At 28.1% G+C, this 26,663-nt stretch overlaps 2 protein-coding genes across 3 annotated transcripts; one reads left to right on the top strand and one right to left on the bottom strand.

The window, feature by feature from the left end:
* Window positions 1-95: 95 nt before the first annotated feature.
* Window positions 96-26,663, top strand: LOC127288797 (synaptotagmin-9-like). The gene is made up of 10 exons (XM_051316454.1): window positions 96-777; window positions 14,839-15,101; window positions 18,060-18,206; window positions 19,053-19,184; window positions 21,038-21,192; window positions 21,672-21,840; window positions 23,275-23,395; window positions 23,586-23,757; window positions 24,098-24,298; window positions 24,678-26,663. Exons 1-10 carry the CDS (start codon window positions 537-539, stop codon window positions 24,679-24,681), a joined length of 1,605 nt encoding a protein of 534 aa, XP_051172411.1. The 5' UTR covers window positions 96-536; the 3' UTR covers window positions 24,682-26,663.
* LOC127288798 (adenylate kinase 7-like) lies at window positions 4,076-8,724 on the bottom strand. 2 transcript variants are annotated; one of them, XM_051316456.1, is made up of 3 exons: window positions 7,993-8,724; window positions 7,438-7,593; window positions 4,076-4,840 (listed from the first exon to the last, which is right to left on the bottom strand). In XM_051316456.1, the coding sequence occupies exons 1-3, from the start codon at window positions 8,035-8,037 to the stop codon at window positions 4,721-4,723; spliced, it is 321 nt and encodes a 106-aa protein (XP_051172413.1). In that variant the 5' UTR covers window positions 8,038-8,724; the 3' UTR covers window positions 4,076-4,720. The 2 variants fall into 2 exon arrangements, with proteins under 2 accessions (XP_051172413.1, XP_051172412.1); XM_051316455.1 differs by lacking the exon at window positions 4,076-4,840 and adding an exon at window positions 6,612-7,314.

The following is a 26,663-nucleotide window of genomic DNA, read 5'->3' as shown; positions in this document are numbered from 1 at the left end:
TGTCACACAGCAATGAACCATCAGCATGTATAAATAAAAGCTTAGAGCTTAGAAATTTCCTTGGTGCTGAATGAACACATGCAACAAGTTTCACTGCTAGAAGTTAGCCATATTTATTGTAGGTATATTTTATTGAGACGCTTTTATTGAGAAATGACTAAAATTTCAAAATAAATAAACGACGCTTCAAATATAAAGCGCAATGTTCAATTGCGTAGAATATTAATGAAATTAAAAAAACGATAATTTATCATTGTTGTGTAATATAAACATTTTTTGTGTAATGGAACAGAGAAGGATAGAAAAGTAGGTAGGGTATGTATATGGGGACCTTCACCGAGACCTAGTTGGTCGACATTGCTCCTGGTGTTACACTCGTCATAGCAGCACCCCACCTACCCCATTATTCTGCCCGCCAGCACTTGGCTGATACCCTCAACACAACACGCACCTTGTCCTGGATGGTGCTGGAGGACTAGGGCTTACGCTTTCGAGACGCAGGCGCAAACGCATCCCAATTCTAATTCTATTCAACAATGTTAACGCTGATACCGACGCGACTTGGTACTGATTTTGCATTCAGCACTGTTTTTCTATCGGAACAAGATCAGGACACTGTGCGCGCTAAACTAGCGAATATCTCTAGTGAACCTCCCGAACTCGTCCAACGCACTTCCTTCGCTCCGAGAGAGCCTATCATGGGAGTTGTTAAATCTGCCTCGGAAAGTATCCTCGAGGAAAATATTGTGCCCAGTGAAGAAGTTCAAGTTCACGCCGGTAAGTCTGACAATCTCTTTAATGACTTCTTCTCTTTCTAAATATTAACATCGGCAATTCAAAAAAAAAAAATAGTGATGCTTTACTTTATTTATTTCCATCATGTGTATTTATTTGACCCAGTATTACAATTTATGTTAAGAATGTGAATCGATAAATAGATGTGAAGAAGAAACATTCGGAAACCAAAATTTTGTATCTTTAGATAAAAAAAACGAAATTGAGTAGCTAAGCTAGGAGATGCCAAAAATGCAAATTATCAGGTCGCGCAAATCCGTTTCACTTTCGTCCAAGTCTGGACTTTAAAGCTGACGTTGCCGCCCACACCAGACCCGAACAACTGCTAACAGGTGTTTGAATATACAGATATATTAGTTACGAACCAAATCGCACACTGTTGATTTAAACAGGAAAATTCATTCCAAATTTTTTTCAAGAGATCAAAAATATTCCTCTTAATTTAATTTATCGCATAAATGCATTTAACAGTCTTGAAAATGTTAGGATTTCATTACTTTTACATGATAAAAAAAATGAAAATATTAAATTTCTCTACACATATATCGAGAACAAAAATAGGAAATTTATAATTATACTCTCTTAATTTGAATCAGTGATAATTATACCACTGATTGAAATCAGGGAAAATACACTGATAAGCAGTAAAAATTCACTGAGTAACCAGTTATAAGTATACCACTTAATCAAGTAAGTGAAAATACATTTGCGAATCAGTGAAATTCGACTGATTCAGATTAAGAGAGTATTTGAGTTATTTATTTAGAAGACAATTTTTTACTATAAAATTTTTGCTTCTTTAAATATGAATTACTTGAAAGTATTTCTATTTTCCTTAAAAAGATGCATATTAAAACAATCTATTTTTCAAAGCTGCAGTAATTTTTTTTTTATTTTTTTATGTTAACCTTCGTTGGCACGTGTTTTATTCACCATTGAAATGTTTTATATTTCTACTTGGATGCCCGTGAACCACAATGGAATCGAAGTCCTATTTCATCCTGCGCATATGCATGCATCATCAAAAGTAAAGCACCTACATATATTAAAATAGTTACCTAATAACCTTGTAAATTTTTATGTATGCTAGAGGAAAAGTTCATTATTATTATTATTATTATTATTATTATTATTATTATTATTATATATAATATATATTATCGAGTTACAAAAAATAATGTTAATATTCAAATTATACTGAAATATATATGTGCGATTTCTATCGTCGAATGTAAATTGTTTTACATATACTGTTTTTATTAAGTTATATATTGCATTTTACTTTGACTGTAGTTTTCTAAATAAGTCATCTACAGATATATTTTAAATTCATCAGTCATTTCAAAGTTAAAACAGAAATCCATTATTATACAATATTAAAAAATTACTTGACTTGTGTGAATTTTATTAAACAATAAAAGAATAACACCAGATCTAAAAAAATGTTGAAGGCATGAGATTTTCCTACCCAAAATCCTTGAATTTTTTCATCATTTTTGTGGGTTATTAATGAATTATTCATAAAAATTAAACTTCTTTTATTGTGAAAATTAAAAAGCAAATACAAAATATACTTCCTAGCTAGCTAATTCGTTACAGGTGCAAGAAGATAAATAATGCATGGAGGGCGGAAAAGTTAATTTACAAAGAAATCGTTAAGTCTACTTTGTATTAAAGACGACGTGAAACAATGTGGAATTATTGACCTTGGCCTCTTAAAAGACATCTGTAGCTCGATAGGGAACTCATGGTTTGCTCCAAAGACGGTAAATTTTAAGCATGCGCTTTCAACGGGCATCTTCCAACATTATATAGAGAAGACGCGGACACGAGAGGCGAATGTCATGGTCGTTGGGGTGGTGATGTGAGGGAATTTTAACCATTCTCAAACGAGAATGTTTTCTGTAATGGATTCTCAATATTCCAATCATAAAATACATGTCCTCCACAACCACATAATAGGTGCAGTCCTAATATAGATTACCACGACTCTTTGCCAATATTTTAAAATAATGATAAATGGCTATTCTTTTGTCCGGTTTAAAAAAGTCACTATATTTAAATTTTTTTATGAAAAATATAATAGTATATACTATTTTGAATATAATTAATTAAAATTATTAATTTCTTTGCACTTATGAACAATAAGTTTATTTAAAAGTTTTTAAATCTTTTGAGGGATGTAGATACAAACGTGTTTCCTTCAATATCTTCATTTGATTGGAAATGTATATACTTTTTTTAAACCGAACGGTAGTTATTGACCAAAAGATTAACGCCAAGACTATTACACGTAGTACACATTATAATTACGGAAAGAAATCTTGTAAGGATATTTAATATTTTGACACTCATATTTAGTATATTAAGTTACAATTGCGGAAAATTTTGTAGATTTTGGGGTGGTAATAACTTTCGTTACTTTTTTTTAAGAATGCCTAAAATAAAAATAATAAAGTTTAATATATTTAGAAACAAAAATTAAAATAGTTTTTGCGAAATTCATAATTGTATTATGAAAACTCCAAATGTTAAGTTCTAATACGCCCTGTAACAAGTATTAGAATAAAATATTTCATTTTCTGTATTTAGAATTCCGTTAACTGGTATAATCATTTTACATTTTGATATAGTTGATAAGAAAGTGGATTGGGTTAAATCCTTAAATTTACATATACCGTGGATGTCCCAGTTGCCGTCCACCTAAGACCTAGTTTCCGTCCAGTTTAATTTTCAAAATAACATTTATAAAAAAATTATTTTTCTTTTATTTGTTTACTTAAACTAATAAGTCGATTGCGTGCCAAAAGGAATAAATTATTGTTAAAAAATAATTTAAATTACTATACGAGATATTTGTAAAATGGACGGATACTGAGTCCGATCGGGTTTGACCGATCAGGGAATTTTTTTCTTTAAGACTTACTGGACATCCTGATTTTAAAATAATTTTTAATACTGCAATATGAATTAAAAATAATTTTAATTAATATTTAATAATAAAATACTTCATTTGTTTGCTCATAATTTTTATATAATTTTTATTTCTGCAAAGACTAGAAAAAGTTTTGATAAATAATTGTTTTAAATTATTCTATATTTCATTTTCTAAATATAATTATAGATTATTTGTTATAAGTTTGCTTCTATAATTAAATTAAATGCTTTTATGATAAAAATTGTTCTTTGAAAGGTAATAAAATATTTTATTATTTCTTAATAAATAATTATTTTTATTTTTATTTTTAAACATTTAACAATGTAATATTAAGCTTCTCACAAGTGCAGAAAAATCTGTCTATTTAGTATATAAAGAAGTCCACAATTTCTCATTTCAGCTCATTTCAGTTAGGATGTGTTAGGAATAATTTTAAGCCAATCAAAGCGTACCAGTTATGTGTGTGTATTAAGTGTGTATTACCCCCACTACCCTCGAATAGAAAAGGAGAGAAAACCTGAGAAAAGAGCCATTGGTGGTTCCGACGTTCTTCTTTTTTTCACGGCTCCTGCTTTTTCGTATAGTTTTAGCAAATTACGAAATGTTGGTTCTTGTTTTTCGTATAAATTTAGTAAAAATTGTAGATTTGAATTAAGAAATAATAATTTCAGTTTTCGTAAAATGTTTTCAGTTAAAGGTATTCGTAAAACTATACCGCGACTTTTATTATCAAACCAGAATGCACCAAAAATTTTTCCGTGTACTAATGTGAAATGGCAAATATTATTTAATGAGTGCAAGTTAAATATAAGGCAATTATAATTCCGAAAAATTAAGTGCAGAAATTTCAAAACTGTTTGTCACATTGCTCTCTACTTCTATTTCATATTTACTGAATAATAATTCTTTCTCAATCATATTTTTATCAATTTCTTTTCTGCTATTTCTTCTCAAAATTATTTCATTTTGTTCAAGTGTCAATTCGATTTATGGAATTGTAGAAGTACAAAAAAATGTTTGTATATCATCAAGTAAACTGCTAGTTATTTCTGTATAATCAGGTTCAAACATCTTTCCTTCAAGATTTGCTTTAAACAGATACTCGGCCTAAAAAATTAAGCATTAAATAAGTTTTATTTATATTGCGTTAGTTTAGAGAATATGAGCATAAAAAAATGCAATTAACCGATCAGACCTTTTTTGTAACGTTTCGAGATCAGTATCGATCTCCCCGTTTAAATTATTTATTATCGTCAATTCTGACAGATTTTAAATATCTTGACACCTTCGGTCCCAGTCATTGGTACCTTACTTAATAATATAGCTCTAAAATTTCTTAACTAATTATAGAATTTAACTAGAAATTATTTAGATTACAAGAACATCATATAAAAATGAAAAAATTTAAAAACCTGTGTGATATTTCTTAAAGACATAATAGAATCAAAAAAAATTTCTTAACGTCACTTTTTCTGTTGTGGTTAAAAAATGTTAATGATGCCAACAACTGAAAGTTCAAAACCGAGCGCACATATCCATAATCGTTGGTACAGAATAAAATTTTATTTCACTGTATTTACTTTTTGTTAATGAATTATATACATCATTTATTGCAGAATTGAATAAACGTTTGCAAAACAAGTTAAATATTAATTAACTATTCCAGTGTTAAAAAATATGCTATTAAATTAACAACATTTTGTTTAAACATAAAAATTATTGTTTCAAAATCATATACTATATAGAGTTTATACATAATATATTTTTCAAATTCTATAGCATATGTGGAAATATTGCTTTAATATTAAGTTAATATTGATATTATTATTATGTCGTTTACAATTTTATCTCCGAATCAGTATAATATGCCAATGGTATACCAATAATTTTAGAGTACAACTATATACAGTACTGACATCCAATATCGCTGTTTGTATTCTTCGATTGTTTTTGAATTTTCAAAAAAACTACTTCATTTTACAAAAATTTTAAGCCTAATCTGGTCGTAAAAAACAATTTTTCAATATTTTTTGAATTTTTTAAAAATATCTCTGGATCATTTTATATCACCTAGAAAAAAGATTTCTTTGTTTCAAAGAAATCAATTTCTTTGACAAATTTTTCTTTGACACAAAGAAAATTTATTTGTTTCAAACAGATTATCTTTAAGTCAAAAAAAAGTATTTTCGCTTCAAAGAAATTTTTTATTTAATTCAAATAAATGTTTCTTTGGCCATATATCTATGTTAGAATTTATTTGATTTAATGCACAATTTGCTTTGAAACTAAGAAGTTTTTTTTGTTTCAAAGAAAATTTTATTTTGAATGAAAGAAAACAAGTCAAAGAAATTTGTTTCTTTAAATCAAAGTAATCTTTTCTCTGGGTGTACTATACATACTTTTATGTATTCTTTTATATTTGATTATTTTTGGCCATAAAAAAGTGCTAAAATTTTTTTTTCTCGTTTATATTGGGTAAAATATGCAAAATTTTTAAAAAGTGCATAAGATCTACAAATTTTATTTAATTTTTTTTTAAATTTTCCATATTTTACCCAATAAACGAAAAAACAAAAAATTTTAGGACTTTTTTTATAGTTTTCGCCATAAAAATTAAATTTGAGGGTATTGTCACTAATTATTTTTATAATCCGCTCAACAAAATACGTAAAATAACTTAGTATAAAAAAACCGAAGATATTTTAAAAATAATTAAAAATTTCGAAAATATTGAAAAAATTGTTTTTTCACTACCGGATTAGGCTTAAAATTTTTGTAAAAGGAAGTTTTTTTTGAAAATTTTTAAAAATTCGAAGGATACAAACAGTTTTAACCTTGAAATTACAAAAAATATATTTTTCTTCATGAATTACTATAATAAATATCTGGTAGCACTAGTATCTGGTCGTAACATAATATTATGTGTATTAAAATATCAACAATTATTGAATTTAGAAGCAATTTTAATTTATAGAAATGGAGTGCAACCATCTGGGCTTTATCCTAGATTATCTTATTCGCCGAGCATTCCAAATCAAATCTTACGTGTAGATCTATATAAATAAGTTTGCTCGATTGAAGGCTTCACGTTACTGGTAACGTGCGCCTTTTCTAATAACATAAGTTTTCAAGGTTTCTTATTACTCTTCAACTGAAATAAACATCGGAACTACAGCAATAACAATGAAGGACCAAAGATTTTCTAAATAATAATACCTAATAATATTTAGGAAATATTCAATCACATTTCGTTAGTTTACCCCACTTTTTAAAAAAATTCTTATGTTAATTTTGAAAAAATATCATTTATTGAAATAAAAATTGAAATTAAGACGTTCTCGGTGATTCATAATCTGAGTCCTCGTTTCTGTTAATGGCTTCTTTTAAAACTTAATGTAAATCATCTTAGATATTTGGCATTGAAAAAGACCCATTCGAATACTTTTTAATACCAAAAAGGGCCGTTTTCTTCCTGAATTCCATTTAATGCCCTCAATAGGTATTGCCTCGACTGACCTATTTTTCTTTCCACTAACATCGTTGTTCAATTGTACCCGTGTAGAAATTTCCCTACCAGGGCCCTGGTAGTGAATAATAATCTGGTCCCGATAAGGGACAGTTCAGGGACACGAGAAAATGTGCATAGGCTCATTTTGATTTGCAACAAAAATGAGACTAGGTTTTTTCTGTGTATAAATACTTACAAGATATTCAACAGGATCAGCAGGACGCAATTTTGCCACTTGAATAAGTCCTTGAGTCAATGTTGGAAAAATATATTTCATTAAATATTGACGGAAAGGTTCATTTAAAATTTTTAATTCTTCTTCTTCTTCTTCCTTTAAGTTTTGTAACATAGTCTAAAACAAATATGAAACAATACTTTTTATATATTTCGTTAAATCTGAGTACTTGGAATTTAATGAAAATTAGTAGTAAATTTCGTAACTTTAAATATATATTGAAAATGTAACAGAATTTTTGTCACTAAAATTATTATGGTCTTATAATATTGATTGAATTTATCTGAGATTTTGTAATTTTCAAATACATGTTTGATAATAATTAATTCAACAAAATATCACCAATTTCGCATATCACATCCATTCCTTATATATTCAGACTTCTCAAAATATAAATAAATTTCGCTAGAGTAACTTTCACCGCGCTACAAGACTGTTGTTCCTCTGTCCATAAAGTTTTAAAGTGCATGGCAATTGTAAAGGTCTTTTGTAGAAAAAATTACATCAATTACTTACCAAATATATAATGTTTTTCTCTGGACTTTTCTTATTTTCATACATATTTTATTCTTCTTGAAATATTTGGATATCATCGGTTTCAGCTTTCTGGCTACACTTTGGTTTTCGAATTTGCAATTTTTTATACAATGCGATAAATTATATTTATTTAGAAATATTTATTAAATTTATAAGTTACAAACAAATCATTAATATTACAATATAAAAACATAATAGACGTTCCACACTTTCTTGGTACTCCTAATTTTGAAATGCACTGATAAAATATTTCCGACATGTTTGGACAAACGTCATCTTCGATACATAAAACAAAAGAAAATATTTTTAATGGTCAAAAAATTGGAGCGGTATTTTTCACTCGTATACTTGGCCCTATGAAAATAATATACGTAATATTATATCAATAATATTTATTTTATGATAATTTCTTGAGAAATTTCCCCAGTATAATGGAAATAAATCAAAACAACCATTTGATTTGATAAAACATATTACATAAACAGGAGTGTGTATACCGAAATTGCTTACTACAGTACCGAAAGTTTCCTGAAACTTGAAATCAGCTGGCATATCAAGGTTGGAAGTATTTAGTTGCGAAGCGCAGGAAAGTTTGTATATTAGTTATTGAAATGTCCGCCTGTGCGAAAAGATTGACGGTGAAACTTGAGACAAGAAGACTATGAAAAACTTTCCCAGAAATTTTTAATCAAAATCCTGGAAAATTTCGAATTAAAGATAAAGTAAAGTAGGTGTCTGTATTTATTACGCGGACGGAGAATTTTCAGCGTGACAACGTCTTTTTTAATTATTAATTAAATTACATTTTATAAAATTTTTATTTAGTATTTATTTTGTACTTAAGCACACTGGAAAAAAGATTTAGGGTCAGTTGGGGTAAATGGGGACAAAATCGCTATTTTTCACGAATTACGTAAATTTCTTTCTTTAAAAGGTAATATTTGCGGGTTTATTTTTTTAACTTATTGTTATTTACGTTCCCAGGATTAATTTTATGCAGCCAAAAAAAATTAAGATAAGCTTTAAATTTCTAAGAAAGTTTTTAGAAAAAAGTTTCTTTAAGTGTATTACTGTATTAAGGGATGAAAAAACTTGAAAAAAAATTTGTAGTAGATATATAATAGTTGAGCCAATTGAAATTTTTTTATTTTTTCAGTATTTTGTCTCGCATTTGAAAAAAAAAACAGATTTAAAAATTATACCAAATTTTTTTCTTATTCCTTATGACTCCCATAAGAGAAATTCACTTGAATTTTTCATTTTTGTTAATTTGGTTAATAATGACAAGCTGTCCCCATTTACCCCAAAAATTTGAAAACTCTGGGTAAATGGGGACAGCTTGTCATTATTAACCAAATTGATAAAAATCAAAATTTCAAGTGAATTTCTGTTATAGGAGTCATAAAAAATAAGAAAAAAATTTTGTATGATTTTTAAGTCTGTTTTCTTTGAAATGCTCGACAAAATACTGAAACAGTTTGACTTTGATTTTCAAGTTTTTATGCATTGAGCGATAACTTTTTTTATCTTGCTGCCAATTGTCAAGATAAAAGCTTGGCAATACTCAAAACCTTTTGCAGGTGATCTGAGGTTAAAATATTGACATTGAACTTAATTTTAAAACTGTAAATTAAGCTTCAAAACCTTTTGTCCCCATTTACCCCAACTGACCCTATTTGATTCAAATACTACTTGATTCCTTGACTATTATCAAATAAATATTTACTTGAACCAAATAAGTTTTATTTGCGAATTAAATAAATTGTATTTGAACCAATGATTTTTGTATTTGAAACAAATATCATTTAATTGACTCAAATAATAATTATTTGATAAAAATCAAGTAACCGATTATTTGAATCATATAAATTTTTTTCAGTGCATAATATTAGAACTGACAATAATTTCTGTTTTGTCCGCACATTTATTTTAACGCGCGGTTCTGAATTAATTAATTGTTTATTCTTAATTATCGGAAGGTATATATTTAGTACTCGATTTAGTAAAAAAACAAGTTGACATTTTACTTTAATTATATGTATAATTTCATATTAAAACGTACAAGTGTTAGAGTGTTCAGTGTAATATTGTGATCAATATATATTTAAAGATAAGTTACAAATTTGTGCTTCAGTCTCGACGTTCGACAGATTTCTGAATAATTTTCAAAACTGAAGATTTGCGTTGAGAAAGACAAATATGAGAGCAAGTATCGACGGACTCTCATTGTTTTCAAACAGTGATCCTAATCCTGAGGATTAAGGCGATCTGTATTACATTTTAAATAGCTTTTTCTAAATTACACCCGTAAATTTAGAAGAGCGAATTTATGATTACAAGAAAAATTTAAGAACCTAAGAATATTACTAAATCCGGATAATGATCGATATTTAATTCCTTTGAAACTGAAAATAACGGATAATCTTAGTTTATCTTAGTATTGTAAATGAGATGTTGTGTTCGTTTCAATTTTCGATTGTAGGTGATTGTAAAAATTGTTATTCTGTCGCTTAAGTATGCCTTATTATTACAAGGATTCTTGAGAAATAATAAAATATAATAAAGTTGTGTGCGACACAACAGTTTCCGAACAATTAAATTTAAAAAATTTCGAACAAAATGCCAGTGTTATTACCAATTGCTAAAATTTTGCACCGGAATAATATCAAAACATAAATTCAATCATGGATTTACTCTTGTTTAAGAATTGTTGTCGGTTACCTATAAGTTTTTACATCGTACGGCAGTATAGTGTATACTGTTAACAGTTTGCTCTGTACTAACATGTTAAATCTTTAGCCGGTCAGTAATATAAAAAGCTATAAAAAATTGCATTTCCAAATTTGAAAAAAATAAGTGTGGCATCGAGATTAGATCGAAAGTAATCGAATTACACAAAAATATTGAAAATATGACTTATAGTTTTTGATTTCTGGCCTTCGATATGAACGCAATTTTTCTGACTGACTCCCTAGACCTCGGAGTAAGACGTTGTCACGTCAAAATTTTAATTTGTTTTTAACTGTGATGTCCTTAAGATATCCGTAATGGATATCTGTTGGATATCTGTGGGATATATTTGGGATATTTAAAAAAATGTATTGAAAATAATTTATAATTAATCAAGAATAGATTATAAATATAAATAAATAATAGAAACATTTAATTTGAAACGATCACATAGTAGAATAAACAGTACAAAGTGCGAAAATATTGTATGTAACTACATTTTTATACGAAAATGAAATAAAAACTTTATTTTGTGTTTTTATAGAAAATTATGTTTTAAAATTAGCATAATTCTAAAAATGCATAAATTTTGAGGTTATGTTTATGTCACATTAATATTATTTCTTACATTAATAAGAAAATTTACTAAATGCACTAATGTGTTTTATTTTAATAAAATATTCACAAGTCACTGGTTTTGCAGTAGCACTGAGAACACATAACAATTCTCCCTTCAACAATATCAAATTTGTCTTAAAGTTAAAAAATTTTAAATAAACACTTTTTAAGTTGTTCAAAATTAAAAGTCCACTTAATAAATTCAATAACACAGTTTACTTACCCTTATACGTACATGCTATATATCAAATAAATTTTCCACTTATCAATAATTGCAACTAAACTAAAATATGAACATTGACATTTGTGGTTTTGACGAATTTTTGAGGTTAATTGATTGAAAAGAAAATTAAATCATCAAAAAACATAATTTAGGTTAAATGCACGCACAAATTTATTATTTTATAGTGTAGAATTCTTATTTCTCTCAAACTTAGTTTGTAGCAAACGTTAATTATTATGATTTTCGATTTAATATAAAATATTTAACCTCTAATATCCCAAGATATCTTAGGGACGTTAATGGGATATCAAACTCATTACTCTTAAGATATCCATCAGATGTCTATCAATATCTGAGAAATATCCATAGATATCCCTTGAACATCCTCAAGATATCAAAAGTTCCCTCCCTTGAGATATTTCGTGTAATACTCATAGGATATCCCAGATGTTTCGGGATCTGAACGGGACGTCATTTGGATATCCAAACAATATCATGTGCTGTACGGGTTGACACTAGGTTATTCATATTAATTTTTGCAGATAATAGACACTTAATGATTCGACGAATGTTTTGTAAATTTGCATTACTTAAATGAAATCAACTTTAATGACGAGAGAGTTTGTTCCAAAGGATATGTTTGGAATGAAAATAACTGAAAAATCTTGTCATTATTATTATTCCTCTATCACAACATAACATTGGCATATACTGTTTTTTGAGCGTTTTGTCATATGAGACGATAGTGCACTGTAAAAAGAGGTGTCTTAGACATAAAAAGTGTCTCAAAATAAGACACTTTTTTACAGTATTGATGAATATAAATTACAGCCGAAGGTAATTTAATTCAGCTTGAAATTCATCTTCAGTTATATAATTATACTCTTAGTACCTATTAATAACACTGATTATTGATATTATATTATTTTATTCGCTTATAAATATATCACATTTGAAATGCGATCATATACTAAAGAACAAATATCAATCTATTACTAAAAGTTTCTCTCCAGTGAAGCGCAACATTATATTGCCTATATATATACATTTAGAATAAAGGCCAAATAGACCAGAGATATTCAATAATTGACATTATTTAGTGCGTGTCATCTGGTTTCGGTTTTAGTTTATTTTAATTACTTTCTCATTGAAGAAGACGAAGCTGCGGTGTTGTGCCAAAATTAACTAATCAATCTGTTAAAAGATGCACTTTTTAGATTTAAAATAAAATTTTGAACACGTACACTTTATTTGTAGAAATAATCAGAAACTTTTATACGCTAATTATATTTTACAATAGATTAACAGTATATGTGATTTGGGAAATATGTGATATTTGTTGAATTAATTTTTATAAAATGCTTGGAAATTGTCTGGAAGTTTGATGTTACATTTAAAAAAAGCTGAGATAATAAATTCACGAGTGGTGAATCAGTGTTCCTATGGGGGATCAGGAGCGATAAAAAGGGTTAAATGTGCTATTTTTTTATTTTTCTTTTACTTCTTATGTTTAAAGAAATTCCTTAAAACTTAGGAAGTAAAAAAATTTATGAAATAGCACACTTTGGGATCTTTTTATTGCTGGTAATTCACCATTGGAGCAGTTATATCCATCACTGGTACTTTTACCAGATTTTACTAAGCTGTCTAGTACACGGAAAAACTTTGTGCAAGAATCATTTCTAAATTTGTTCAGGAACTGAGGATATGAGAATAATTAAAGAAATCTTATTTATATTTTCTTTGAAAAATTCTTAGCAGTATTTCTATAAGAATTGTAGAGAAATTCAAGACAACTTCCTAAACTCACTACAGAAAGTCTTGAACTTGTTTTAGAATAAATTTTTACGTTTGCCTGAAAAAAAATTTACTCTGGGAGGACTCGATCCCACGTCCTCGAGAGTCCAAAAACTGCGCTTTACATCTCTCAGCTACCTTAGCAGCTTATGGTATTATGCATTGGAAACATATTTGACGCAACCATAGGGTTGTAAAGTTTCATGAAATTTTCGTTGAATGAAAGTTTCATGAAAGTTTCAATGCTTCATGAAACGTTTCAAAGTTTCAAAGAAAGAGGCGGGAATATTTAAATTATATATAATAAATCCTTATTAATAATAATATTAATTAATTTAACGACTGGAAATAATAATGTTTTAAAACGGATTTTTTGGTCATATTTGATTTATTACTATATTAGAATTTTGTCTCCGTTTCGAACTGGAATCTGTTCATTTTCAAAGCTATAAACATTTCATACAAAATACGACATTAAATAATTTTTCAATCAAAACAGTTTAAATAAATATAATAAATATCTCTCTCGATAATCATAATACATAAAAATAGCATACAAACGATTACTCGAAAATTAAAACAGATATTTATTATATTTAAATTGTTTTAATTGAAAAATTATTTAATGTGATATTTTGTTTAAATTTTTAGCCCTGAAGATGAACTGGTTTCAGTTCGAAACATAGGCAAAATTATGATATAATAATAAAATGTAAAACATTTTATTATTATAATTAACTTTTCACAAGTTTATTTTTTGACCTAACCTAAAATATTTATTACGTTATTGCGCATGTGCACATGAAGGCTTACTATTGGTTCTCCAATGTTTCATGAAACTAATGAAATTTTCGTCCATGAAAGATTGAAACTTTCAAATGAAAGTTTCAATCTTTCAATGAAACGTTTCACGACTCACAACCCTACCCAACCAATCCCTGCCTAGTGCTTGGTTACTGTACTATGTCTTCTAAAACAGTTCAAGAAACTTTCAACACCCATAGTGACAGTGAGATATTCCGATCGCGGCATTAACAAGAAGTCTTCCAATGTCATAATAAAAATACAAGTATTTTCTTGAATGATTTTTGTATTTTTCTGTAAATTTTGCAGAATTTTTCTCATATCCTCAGTTCCTGAACAAATTTAGGAATGATTCTTGAACAAAGTTTTTCCGTGTACAATAAGTCCTTAACTGAATTTAAAAAGTTGTATTGATTATCAGAAAGTATGCGATATGAGGATAAACTATATCATGTCAAAATATCCTGAGGATATCCTTTTGTTGTGAGGGTTATTAGGAATTATAAGATTTTTTCAAAAATAGGTCGCAACGACTTTGGGTGTAATATAATATATGGATTGAGCCTATGACAAGTTTTATATGCTTCATTTTAAAAAAGAATTTCAAAAAAGTTATAATAATTCACAGGTTAAAGTAAAAACTTTTTTTCTAGAGGAGTGGAACGAAAGTTTTCCGTATCATTTACTGATAGGAGCCGGAGTAGCATTAATGGCACTTGTCTTACTAGCAGCAGTGAGCATTCAGTGCTCCTCAACATGGCGATGGCTCCTAGGAGTAACAAGACAAGATAATCAGGAAAGTAATAACAGTGACGTTTCCCAACAAAATGCAATTCGTATTAGTCACTCCTTACCTGATCTTCAATCGGATCCAATAACTCATGAATATGTTCAGGAGCAAAAAGAAAGTAAAAAGGTATATAATAATTCAACTTGATTTGATAATAAAAATTTCTAAATCTTCACGAATTAAATTTTATTTTAAAAAACCTAGAACTTAGTCGAGGGGGAATTTACTCTGGAAGTCAAGTGTACACTTGCCTGGTAATACTCGGTAATACCTGTAATATCTGTAATATTTTGTAAAGTCTTGTAATAATAAGTATTATTGTGTAATATCATGTAATACTTGTAATATTGTGGTTTTATGGTGTAATACCTCAAAAAATTTAAAGAAAATCAAACCAAAAAAATGTTAATAAAAGTAAAAATTTTTAACACTTATTCAAATGTAGCGCGGGAGTTGATGCTGAAGTATAATGGCGCACTCACACCTTTTTTGGCTGCCTGCCTGCCTGCAGGTTACCATGGCAACGCACGAGTGTGAGTGAGACAGAAAATTTGAATATTCAAATTTTTAAATTTTTTGTCGCACTCACTCTCATGCGTTGCCATGGTAACCTGCAGGCAGACAAAAAGGTGTGAGAGCGCCTTAACAACTTTGCCATAGGTGGCTGTATCAAATGTTTACAGAATCAAATCAGAAGATAGTTCTTTAGTAATTTGCCGCAAAAAACCAAATATTAAACTTTATAAACATGGATGCTCACGGATATTATAATATAGAAAATTATATTTGTTTAGTTTCTCGTCCAAAGTTAAAAACAAATAAGTTATATTTATCGTGTTCTTTAAAAGAAATTTCAAAACATTTGAAATAGGGTCAGCTGGGGTAAATCCGAACGGGGGGTAAATCCGAACGCTAATTATTTCAACTTAATTAAAATTTTTAAAAATAAGTTCGATATGAGAATTTATACCTCAGATCCTCTTGAAGAGATTCTAAGTATTATCCCATTTTTCGTTTGTTAATTAGCAACAGCATAAACAAAGATAACGAGTATTGCAAAAAAGATTGAAAATCAAAGTTGACACTCTTTCAGTATTTTGTCTCGTATTTGAAGAAAAAGAAGCTAAAAATTCATTTTATTATTTATAATTGTTTGTTATGAATACTAGAACAGAAACTATTTTTGATTTTTGCCTTCTGTAAAATTTTATTAATAATATCAGACCGTTCGTATTTACCCAGGAAAATTGGAAAACCGGGGTAAATCCGAACGGTATTTTCAATAATTTTTTTTTACATCAGAGCCACACAAAATTGTTTTTATTTCATTACACTATTATTTTAACATTATAAAAGTACATAGAAAAAAGTTTTTCTTTCTATACGTATCCTCGTTAGTAATTAATAAGCAGAAACTTAATCTCTGTTCTCTCGAAGGAGTGTTTCAATTTTTTTGCCAAATGGTTTGTTGAAAAAAGTTTTTCAGGATCTTAATAAAATTTGGTATTCTACGGTTTTTGGGGTCGCTGATTACCAATTTGAAGCCAGTTTTTCAAAATTCAAAATGGCGGACGAGAATTAAAAAATTCATTGGATTCGCTCGAAAATTGTTACTCGGGGGGTTTCAGGGTCGCTGATTACGAATTTTTGATCATTTTTAAAAATAAGTTTTAGGAAAGTCCGACATTTTGATTTTAAAAAATTTCACTTTTATTTTTGTATTTACATTCAATCACTCCAAAATACTTTCTGTAGCAAGTTTTGCAAAAATCCGTTATGATTTGATAAAGTAATTGAAGGTTTTAATTGTGTAATGCATTTTAATTTTTAACCTGTTTGATTTTTGTATTTATATATGATGCATTATTACATAATAGGTTTATTATCGTATTTTTTTTGAGTTTTTATATAAGTTTAACAATTGCAATACTTTAAATTTATTTTCCCTAAGATTTTTCTGAAATACAGTGGCATTCGTATTTACCCCTGTATTTTAGAAAAGTTTCAAAGTATCGAGGTAAATACGAACGCTAAGTTTCCTGCGATTGTAATTTATCAAAAATTTTTGCTACCCCATAAAATTGTTCTATGGAAGTAAAGTAACAACTTCATGCACCAGAATACCGGAAGTATTTTTTTTTTAAAGAAAAAACTTATGTTATTGTTGAAACTTACTAAAAGCGTTCGGATTTACCCCGGTTGACCCTAATATTGTTATCTACGTTTTAAAAAAGAGAAATTTATTATATTTTCTTTTATAAGTAGGGTAAATGCACTAATTGCGGCGCGATTCGAGTCAAAACACCTATGAAATAGAAAATTCGACATTTCTATTGTATAAACTCAATTTAAGACTTATTAAACTAAAAGGTTATGTTATTTAGATGTTAAAAAAATGTTTAACTTTATAAAAATCGATAATTTAAACAAATAGAGCTAATGGAAATATTAAAAATGTTTCAATTGCGGCGAGGGAAAAAATTTGATCTCAAATAATTTAATTAATAATTGTTTAAATGTGCTTCTTCAGTAGTAATTGTATCAAAAAAAGATTAAAATAATTTTTTTTAATCATTTTGCAACAGTTATATTAAATATAATAGTAATAATAGTTATTTTTTATGAACACGCCGTAATTGTCAATTGATGCACTTACCCTAATATTTAAAAATATTTAATTATTTGTTTCTCTATTTCTTATTTTAAAGTTTTGTTCTTAAATAATAATTTTATTGAAAGTTCTATGTATAAGAAAGTGCTATTTGACATTTAATATTTTTTGTAATAAAGGGTAATACTCAGTAATATATGTGTAATACTTTGTAATACAGTAATATTTTGGTAGTAGTATGTAATACTTGTAGTGTAGTTGTAGTCAAGTGTACACAATTTTTACTAGTAAATTCCCTCTCGAACTTAGTAAATTAAAAAAAATCCAGTCTGTTTCTAAATTTTTTTTAATAAATTCTGTTTAAAATGAGTACCTATATTTTTCTATAAAAAGAGAGTTTTTTCCCAATAAAAAAAGGTATAGATTACTATTTTTCTTCACTTTTCTACATTAAATAATCTTTTATCTTTGAGGTACTGCGTCAAACAACATTACCAATTGTACCTATGAGGCATCAAAGTTTCCAAAGACAACTTTCCCATCGTCTTGATCTTCCAAATATCAAATTCAGTATCTGTAGTCTTGAAAATCGTAGTGATTCAAGTCTGGGTCTTATCAAGGTGTGTTTATGTGTACTTTTTCTTTTTTATGTATATATATAATATATTTATATATATGTCGTAGCATCTTTGTAAAAAGTTGCATTTCATGAAATGTCTAGACGTTTCATGAAGTGCAGCCACATTGTGAAAAAAATTTTCACTTCACAATGTGTCCAAAATTTTTGGACATTTCATGAAATGCTACAGCCAATTATGCACTTTGTGAATCGAAATAAAATTTCACAATACGTCCAAATATAAAATATATTTCAAGAAATAGCCAAGTCATTTAATGCTGATAATGAAGAAATCGTATTAACAGTTAATTTCATATTATTATTTCCACGGTAAGTCTATTCTCTAATAAAAATCAATTACAGTCATTCATTAGTCACACTGCAAAAAGAAGATACTAAAACAGTACCGATTTTAGGTATCAAAATAGAACCAAATAACAATTTAGTACCTAAAGTCGGTATTAAATTAATACCTTTCGTTTTACAGTGCATCAATATCTGCTAATGTAGTGTCGTTAGTACATTTTGTTACCTAAAACATTACAATTCGAGAGTGTGTAAAATGTCATGTCTCGAATTTTTCTCAAAATTCGGTAAATTGTAGAGATAGTGGTGCTAAATAAGTGTACAAATTTTGAATTTGAAATTTTTAATATTTTTCAAGATATTTACAATAACAAATTTAAGAAATATTTTTTTAATTTACTTATAACTTTTTTCCTACTGAAAATAGAGGATGTTACGGACGGAATTCTGTAAATTTTTAATTTTTTTCTGTATTATTATTTAATTAATATTATTTATTAAAAATAGTATTTTTTAATATATATATATATATATATTACAGCCAGAGTTATATAAAAAGGATTTAACAAGACAAGAAAGCAATGAAAGTTCTAGCACGACAGACATGGAATATGCAGGAAAGTTACATTTCGCATTACGCTATGATCAAGAAATTGAGGGACTTGTGGTCAAAGTAAGTTCTTATTCTATTGGATTATTCATTTCTTTAAAGTATTAGATGTATCAGCTATCAAAAATTGCTATCTATATAATAGCAATGGGATTTAGCTAAAGTAGCTAAATATTAGAAAGAGAGATAGATAGACTGCTATCTCTCTTGCACTAATGCTTTTCTTGAACTTGCAATACAGATTGAATTGTTGGTGAATCACCTTGTCACGATATATAATGACAACTAACTTGACAACAGAGATTCTCGTTATTTGTTTTGACTTTTTTAAAAATTGTATAAAAGTTAGATATTTAGCTTGCAAATATATAAGTGTCTGTACAAGATTACTGCAGTTAGGTGGACAGAAAAAGATTATAAAAATTTATTATTCAGGCTAACTTTTACAGAAAGGCACAAAATTACTTGGTACAGATTAGTAAAATCCAAACCTAACCATAACTCTTTGTTTAGTTCCTTGGACGATTATAAATGACACTAAGTAATTAGTAATGTTTTCGCAAAATTTTCTACAGAGTATTTACATCATTGGCTGACGTAAAAGAATTTTTTAATATTGATATTCTTATGATTTTTAAAGTATCCTAATATTATTTTATTGAGAAAAAATCACAATACTGCTTGCGTTTTTCTAAGTTGAAATTAATTAAAATGTATTTAAGAATTTACTATGGTTAAAAATCAATTAAATCCCTACTGCAAAAAGCCACATGGAATTCCACATGAAAACCTACATTGGATTCCGTGAGGGAATCCATGAAGGTTCCCATATAATCCCATATTGCTAAGCAATATTTATTAAATATTTTTAGGCAATACTAACGAAATATTGCCAAGCAATATTCTTTCAGGGCGGATATAATGAATGTTGCAGCAATATTACCTAAATATTGGCAATATAAACACAATATTGTGGCATATTGAAAGGAAGCTTTGTAGTCCTTTCGTTTTAAAAATTTTTAAAAATGGTGAAAACAAATTTTCCTTCATATAGAAACATGTTATATGAGATCCTGATCAATTGTCCGGATGTATGTATGTATGTATGTATGTATGTATGTATGTATGTATGTGTGTGTGTGGATCGTTTTTGTGAACACGATATCTTTAACAGGTTTTAATGGATTTAAGTAAAATTTAATAGGCTTATTTATAACATTAATCTTTCAAAAATGACGAGAGGATTTTTAAAAATACTCCCCAAAAAAAATTTTATCGTCTTTTTTCCAAAATTTTTTTTTTAAATGAAAAAATTTTTTAATAGTAAAATTTAAGGTAATATATAATATAATCGTCTTCTTTACGTCAAGAAGAATCGATTAGTATATATAAAGTATAAATTTGATGGAAATTTAAAGAATTAATGAAAGTTAAAAAATAAAAAATTCACATTTTAGCTAAAAAATGTTGTGTTTATTAAAATTCAAGTTTATATATGAAATAATTTTATTCCCTGCATTAAAACGAATCGATTGGTATATAGAAAGTACAGATTTGATTTAAATTTAAAGAATTAATAAAAATTGAAAAATCATATTTTAGCTACAAAATTTTGTGTTTTTTTAAATTCAAGTTAATACATAAAATATTTGAATTCCTTGCATTGAAACGAATCGATTCGTATATATAAAGTATATGTTACACCCAAAATTAATTATAATTTTCTTAATTTTTAAAAAAATTTAATGAATTTAAATCAGTTGTTAACTCGAAATGTTTTAAATCAATTAATTGAATTAGAGAAATTCATAGCTTCCTCCACAAGACAGCAAATTTTTTGCTTCCTGATGCGTTTTTTTCGATTAGTAAAATATTACTTCAACATAGTTTAAAATGTGTATTTATTTTTATGTTAGGTGTTGGAAGCTAGAGAGTTACCAGTGAAGGATGTGTCTGGAAGTAGCGACCCTTATGTTAAAGTTTATCTTTTACCAGATAGAAAGAAGAAGTTTCAGACTAAAGTTCACAGAAAAAACTTAAATCCAATATTTAATGAGACATTTATTTTCAGGTAAGATGAGAAAATTGAATCGCATAAAAATTTGTACATTTAGAGTGCAGTAATAGTCAGGAAAAGACAGGGAATTCAGTCTAAAGTTAGGGATTTTTCCCGTTTCTGCTTTCAATGTTTTTGAAAACTACGAATGTTTAATAACCGTTAAATTTACCAAAGTATGTTTTGAATTAATTTTTTTTATTTGTAATCAAAAATGAATATTACAATTAAGAATAATGTCAATCAACAATGCAAAACAACAACTCGTAATTTGTTAACATATAAATTTTAGTAATTAACAATTGACTAAATAAAAAATAGTGTAATTTTGCCGTCCTGATTTAAAAATACACTATCTACATTTGTCGCTTCAGCTCACTTTTGTGTGTTGATACTACTAAATAACGACCTAAGCGACAAATGTAGATAGTGTCTTTTTAAATCAGGACGGCAGAATTTATATAAACATAAATTATTTCTTAACTTAATTGCAGTGTACCATATGAAGATTTAAGAGAACGGTATCTGCAATTTTCAGTTTATGATTTTGATAGATTTTCTCGTCATGACTTGATTGGACAAGTAGTGCTTAAAGGTCTATTAGACTGCACTGATCTTGAACAAGAAATTGAATATACAATGGAAATTTTATGCGCAATGCAGGTAAACTATAACATTAATTCTTAACATTAGGAATAGATCTCTCTATTTTAAATTTAAAAATTTTTTATTTATAAAAGACAGCAATAACAATAAACAAAAAAAATCAGTACGAGAAGCAGGCGCAAAGCGCGTACATTACAGGGTTTCGTAGCTTCTAATGGGTCATTTCAATATTTACGATCATTTTAAAAAAAATTTAGTCTTAAGCCTTTTGCTTAAGCAGACTTAAGACTGAAGCATAATAATTAATAATTATGTTTAAGACTTAAGGTATAAGCATAAGTCTTGTGCTTAACTCTTATGTCTTAAGTCTTAAGTCTTTTGCTTAAGTCTTATGTCTTAAGTCTTATGATTAAATCCTATGCTTAAGTCTTAAGTATAAGACATAAGACTTAAGAACTGCGGACGGACGTCCGAGTCTCTCGGGCCTGGACCACGAAACCCTAAAAACGAGAATTTATTAATGATTAAAAATTTCTAAAGTGGCTCCACTATTTGTAAACATGTTATAAAATTTGAAAATAACAAAAAATAAAATCCAAAGCACACAAAGTTGCAGAAAGTCATTATAATATTTTCCTGAGTTAATTTAATTTCCCCATCAACACTTTACTTCCTCGTAGAGATTACAATTTTTGAATTAAAAACTAAAAAGTTTAGTTTTTAAAACATTTGATTTTTGAAACTTGAATAAATTCTTTATATTTCATTGTGAAAAGTTTGCATAATGGTCAATCGATGGGTTTTTAAAGATTCTTTAAGATAGTCATGATATAGTTTTAGGAAATACCCGAATACCGTATGAAGAACACTATTTCATTGAAACTTTAAAAATATTTATACCTTACTGTTAAATTGCAAATTTTAAATGTTTATGCTAAGCATTGTGGAAATAATTAGATAGTCTCTACATCTAAATATACTTTAGTTTTTTAATAACAAAACAGTCAAAAATTATTTTGACTGTTTTAAAATATGAATTCTGATTATGAATAAACATGAATTAATGCTTTTGAAATAACAAATAAATATGTTTGGTTATATAATAACGGAAAAACTTTTCCATTGGCAAGCGTAATAGTTCGGTTGAAACTATTTGTCATTTGTTTCCAATAACCGAATTTTTTTTAACCAAACCCAGTTCGGTCAATTACAACACGAACCATTTGTTTGCTTGAATACATCACTCCATATACCATTAAATTTAATTCAATTTTCAAATTGTCCAAAACGCTCTCGGCAAAACCCGAAACGCCTAGGCAATTTGGAAAAGTCTATGAATCTCTAGGAAATCCCGAAATTCCTAGGCAATTCGGGTTTTGCCGGTAACATATGCATGTTTAAGAAACGGGCCACAACTTTAGATAAATTTTCATTCTGATTTTTCTTAATTAATGACATCAACTTACTCTTTCTATTTTAACATTTTACTAGGAAAAAGTTGACTTGGGTGAATTAATGTTGACATTATGCTATTTACCCACTGCTGGACGTTTAACATTAACTGTCATTAAAGCTAGAAATTTAAAAGCAATGGATATAACAGGATCATCAGGTCAGAAAACAATAATACCATTGACTTTAAATTGGTAGAAAAGTGAAAAGTGCAGTAAATAATAATAAAATTATTCATAAAAAGATGTTTCCAAATTGTTTGGCCTATTGGCTAATGCAAACATGTTTAAATAAATGAAAATGTTATTTTCGGAATAATAATAATAATTTTCAGTATATCCTTTTTTCAGATCCATATGTAAAGGTATACCTTCTTTGTCAAGGAAAAAGGATAAAAAAGAAAAAAACTAGTGTCAAAAAGAATTGCTTATGTCCCGTTTACAATGAGGCTCTCGTTTTTGATGTACCAGCTGAAAACATTGAAGATGTCAGTCTTATTATAAAAGTAATCGATTATGACAGGTAGTGTAGAAGAAATATTGAATCACTCTTTTTTTACCATTTAAGATAAATAATTCACAATTTTCAAAAGTTAATTGCTTTTCTGTTTTACAAATAAAAAACAAAATTTTGAAGAATTTTAAAAAGACGTCTTTTGGCCTTTTTAAAGATATAGTGTTCTATCTAGTACCAAAAGAGAAGCAGGTTTTGTTTACTTCTGTCTTCTCTTCAGTGATTAATAATTACAACTATTTTCAAATATTTTCATTTATTTTTATAATGTTATTAACATTAAATAGGTGTTGTTTTGTTTCGACTACCGTAAAGTCAAAATATAATTCGTATTTTTCTCATTTTATAGAATTGGATCAAATGAATTGATGGGCTGTACAGCTATTGGATCAAGTTTTATTGGCGTTGGTCGAGATCATTGGCTGGAAATGTTAGACAATCCCAGAAAACCAGTGGCTCAATGGTATCCACTAATGGAAACAGTTGCAGGTCATATTCCTGCTGTATCATCTGAACCTTTACCAGTCAGTTTAAGCTGCTTGAATAGCAGGTGAGTGGTCGCTAATTATTTTTAAGATATAATGTATAAATTAAAATTGGGTGAGTCGTATGTATATACTATAGTTATGAAAAAGGTGTGTGTATGTGTTCACAAAAAAAAATATTCTGCGCATCAGACATAAATTCCAATTTCTTATTAGATGTATTTTGATGCATTTTGATATTATTATCTACTATCATGTTAGCATTTTTTCCTGCGACTTGAAAAAATATGGCGAATTTTATATATGATAGTATGTCACATACATGGATGATTATTACTACATAAGAGAATAAATAATACCGTTTGGTTGAAATTTTTTTAAACGAAATTCTGCATTAAAATACTCATTTTTGTTAAGTTATTTAACATTGGCCTTTTTTTCTAGATGAAGAAAACATGCGAAATTTCACCTGCTGGACGATTGCGCAATAGACGTCCCTCTTTGTTAAAATCTCGTGGAAAATTATTACTCTGACAAGAGTGTGATGCCAAATAATGTCTACGTCTGCATTGTTCTACATGAGTACACACATTCTGGAATTATAACTCTGAATTCTTTTCTTGCAAAAAAAATGGTATCAAACCTAAAATTAAGTTACAATATGAAATCGAGTTATCACCTGCACTATGTAATAGAAGTCTGAAGGTGAACATTAAAAATTTTTATACTTCGCAGAAGAAAGAATTCACCAAATATTACTGTGATATCATTCTCTTTAAATCTTAATTATAGTCAAACCAATTAATTGTCATTTGAAAACAACTTTATCATTGTTAAGACATTCGTTAATTTTTAGTTGAATCGAATGAATTTCATAACAAAATAGCACTGATTAACATTTCAAGTACTGCTTTAACCCTTAAAGCGTACGCTCTCTGGGAATGTCATAAATCGCACACATGGGTATTTGACACCCATCTTTAAAGTGTATTCTATAAGCTGAAATTGGAAATTATTTTTCATCAGAATTACCGATGGTAGTTCAATATATCTATTTTGAAGGAAAATAGTAGATGAAAAGTTACATTTGTAAAAAAAATGAAACATCGTAATTCTTATTATAAAATTAATTTCTTAGTACAGAGACGTATTCGAAATACATGGTTTAGGACCGTAAGGTTGATAATATTTACATTGAAAATTGAACAAAAAACAGTAACGCGATTGACACAAATATGTTCCAAAATCACTTTTACAATCTTTAACCGTATACTACTGTATATCTGCATTCCACTTCGAGCGATTTTACCAAACACAAACTGACACTTGGATGACTAATGTCACATAATGGATACTTGACCAATATTGCGATTCAATTTTCAGGAATTAAAACGTGATATTAGAATGCAAAGGTTGAGAATATAGGTGTCAAACACCCATAAGCACTTTAACGGTTAAGATTAAAAGTTAATTTGTTCTCACTGATTTTAAATATATACTTTACATTATAATTGTTTGAAATGGAGCTTAAACAATGTACCCAGGAAAAAGGCAAGCAGAAGTGATAAATTGTATTCGAGAGTGTTACATGTCATAAATAGACGCCAATAACTTTGGTGCCAGTCTGTATAAAAGATAAATTATAATTGAGCTTTCCCTTCACTCATTTAAATTTCTCTTTACAGAGATTTTTGTATTTCTTCTGAATGACAATTGCCTTGAACATTTCCCTGTACAGAAAAAATGTATGTGAACTTGTAGAAGAATATGCACATAAACTTGTTCCACTTTCTTATGCTGAACATGTAAAATTTCCTGTACCACAACTGACCAGAACTGATAGGATTTATTAAATGGAATGTACTTTCGATTGATTCTGCGTTTAATTTCAGTTAGGAACACACTTTTTACTATCAATGAAAAGATTGCGTAGACAAATTAACATTCACTACCGGGAACTTTTCCACCTGGGTATGATCTGTCATAAAAATTAGCTTTTGTTTAATTTTTTATTCGAGTGTGAATAATTTACTTAATGGATTAATTTAAACAAATTCGAAATATTCCACAAAAGATATAGACACTCTTAAGATACACTCTAAATTTCAATAAATGAGAATCAGTATAACTGCCTTTTTTATTTCAATCAGGCAATATTACAGAATAGTTTATGGCCAAATTAATTAAGTGTAAAATGCAGACTGTCACTGTTATATTAAACAAAAATTGTTTACTAAAATAGTGCAATTTTGAATAGTCATAAATTTCACAGCCCCACAAAAAAAAAGTGTCGTGCGCGGCAGACCAGACTAGTCATTTCCCATGTATTTTGACGCGCTGAACACGAATCCGAAGTCCGTTTTGCTCCATCACGTCAGGATTTTTTTCTAACCTCCAAAAACCTGTCGGATTTTGAGAGGTAGGCTATTT

The sequence above is a fragment of the Leptopilina boulardi genome, unplaced genomic scaffold (genome assembly GCF_019393585.1).
Source record: "Leptopilina boulardi isolate dan_hultmark-lab unplaced genomic scaffold, ZJU_Lbou_2.1 LbouV2_396, whole genome shotgun sequence".
Taxonomy (NCBI): Eukaryota; Metazoa; Arthropoda; class Insecta; order Hymenoptera; family Figitidae; genus Leptopilina; species Leptopilina boulardi.
Note: the sequence above shows the minus strand (reverse complement) of the source record. Positions and strands in the feature narration are given on the sequence as shown.

Coding starts and splice junctions, on each gene's coding strand:
- LOC127288797 (XM_051316454.1), top strand. CDS start 537: ATGTTAACGCTGATACCGACGCGACTTGGTACTGATTTTGCATTCAGC. Junction 778..14,838: donor AGAAGTTCAAGTTCACGCCG/GTAAGTCTGACA, acceptor CTTTTTTTCTAG/AGGAGTGGAACGAAAGTTTT. Junction 23,758..24,097: donor AAAGTAATCGATTATGACAG/GTAGTGTAGAAG, acceptor CTCATTTTATAG/AATTGGATCAAATGAATTGA.
- LOC127288798 (XM_051316455.1), bottom strand. CDS start 8,037: ATGTATGAAAATAAGAAAAGTCCAGAGAAAAACATTATATATTTG. Junction 7,594..7,992: donor AGAAAAACATTATATATTTG/GTAAGTAATTGA, acceptor TATTTGTTTTAG/ACTATGTTACAAAACTTAAA. Junction 7,315..7,437: donor CTGATCCTGTTGAATATCTT/GTAAGTATTTAT, acceptor ATTCACTACCAG/GGCCCTGGTAGGGAAATTTC.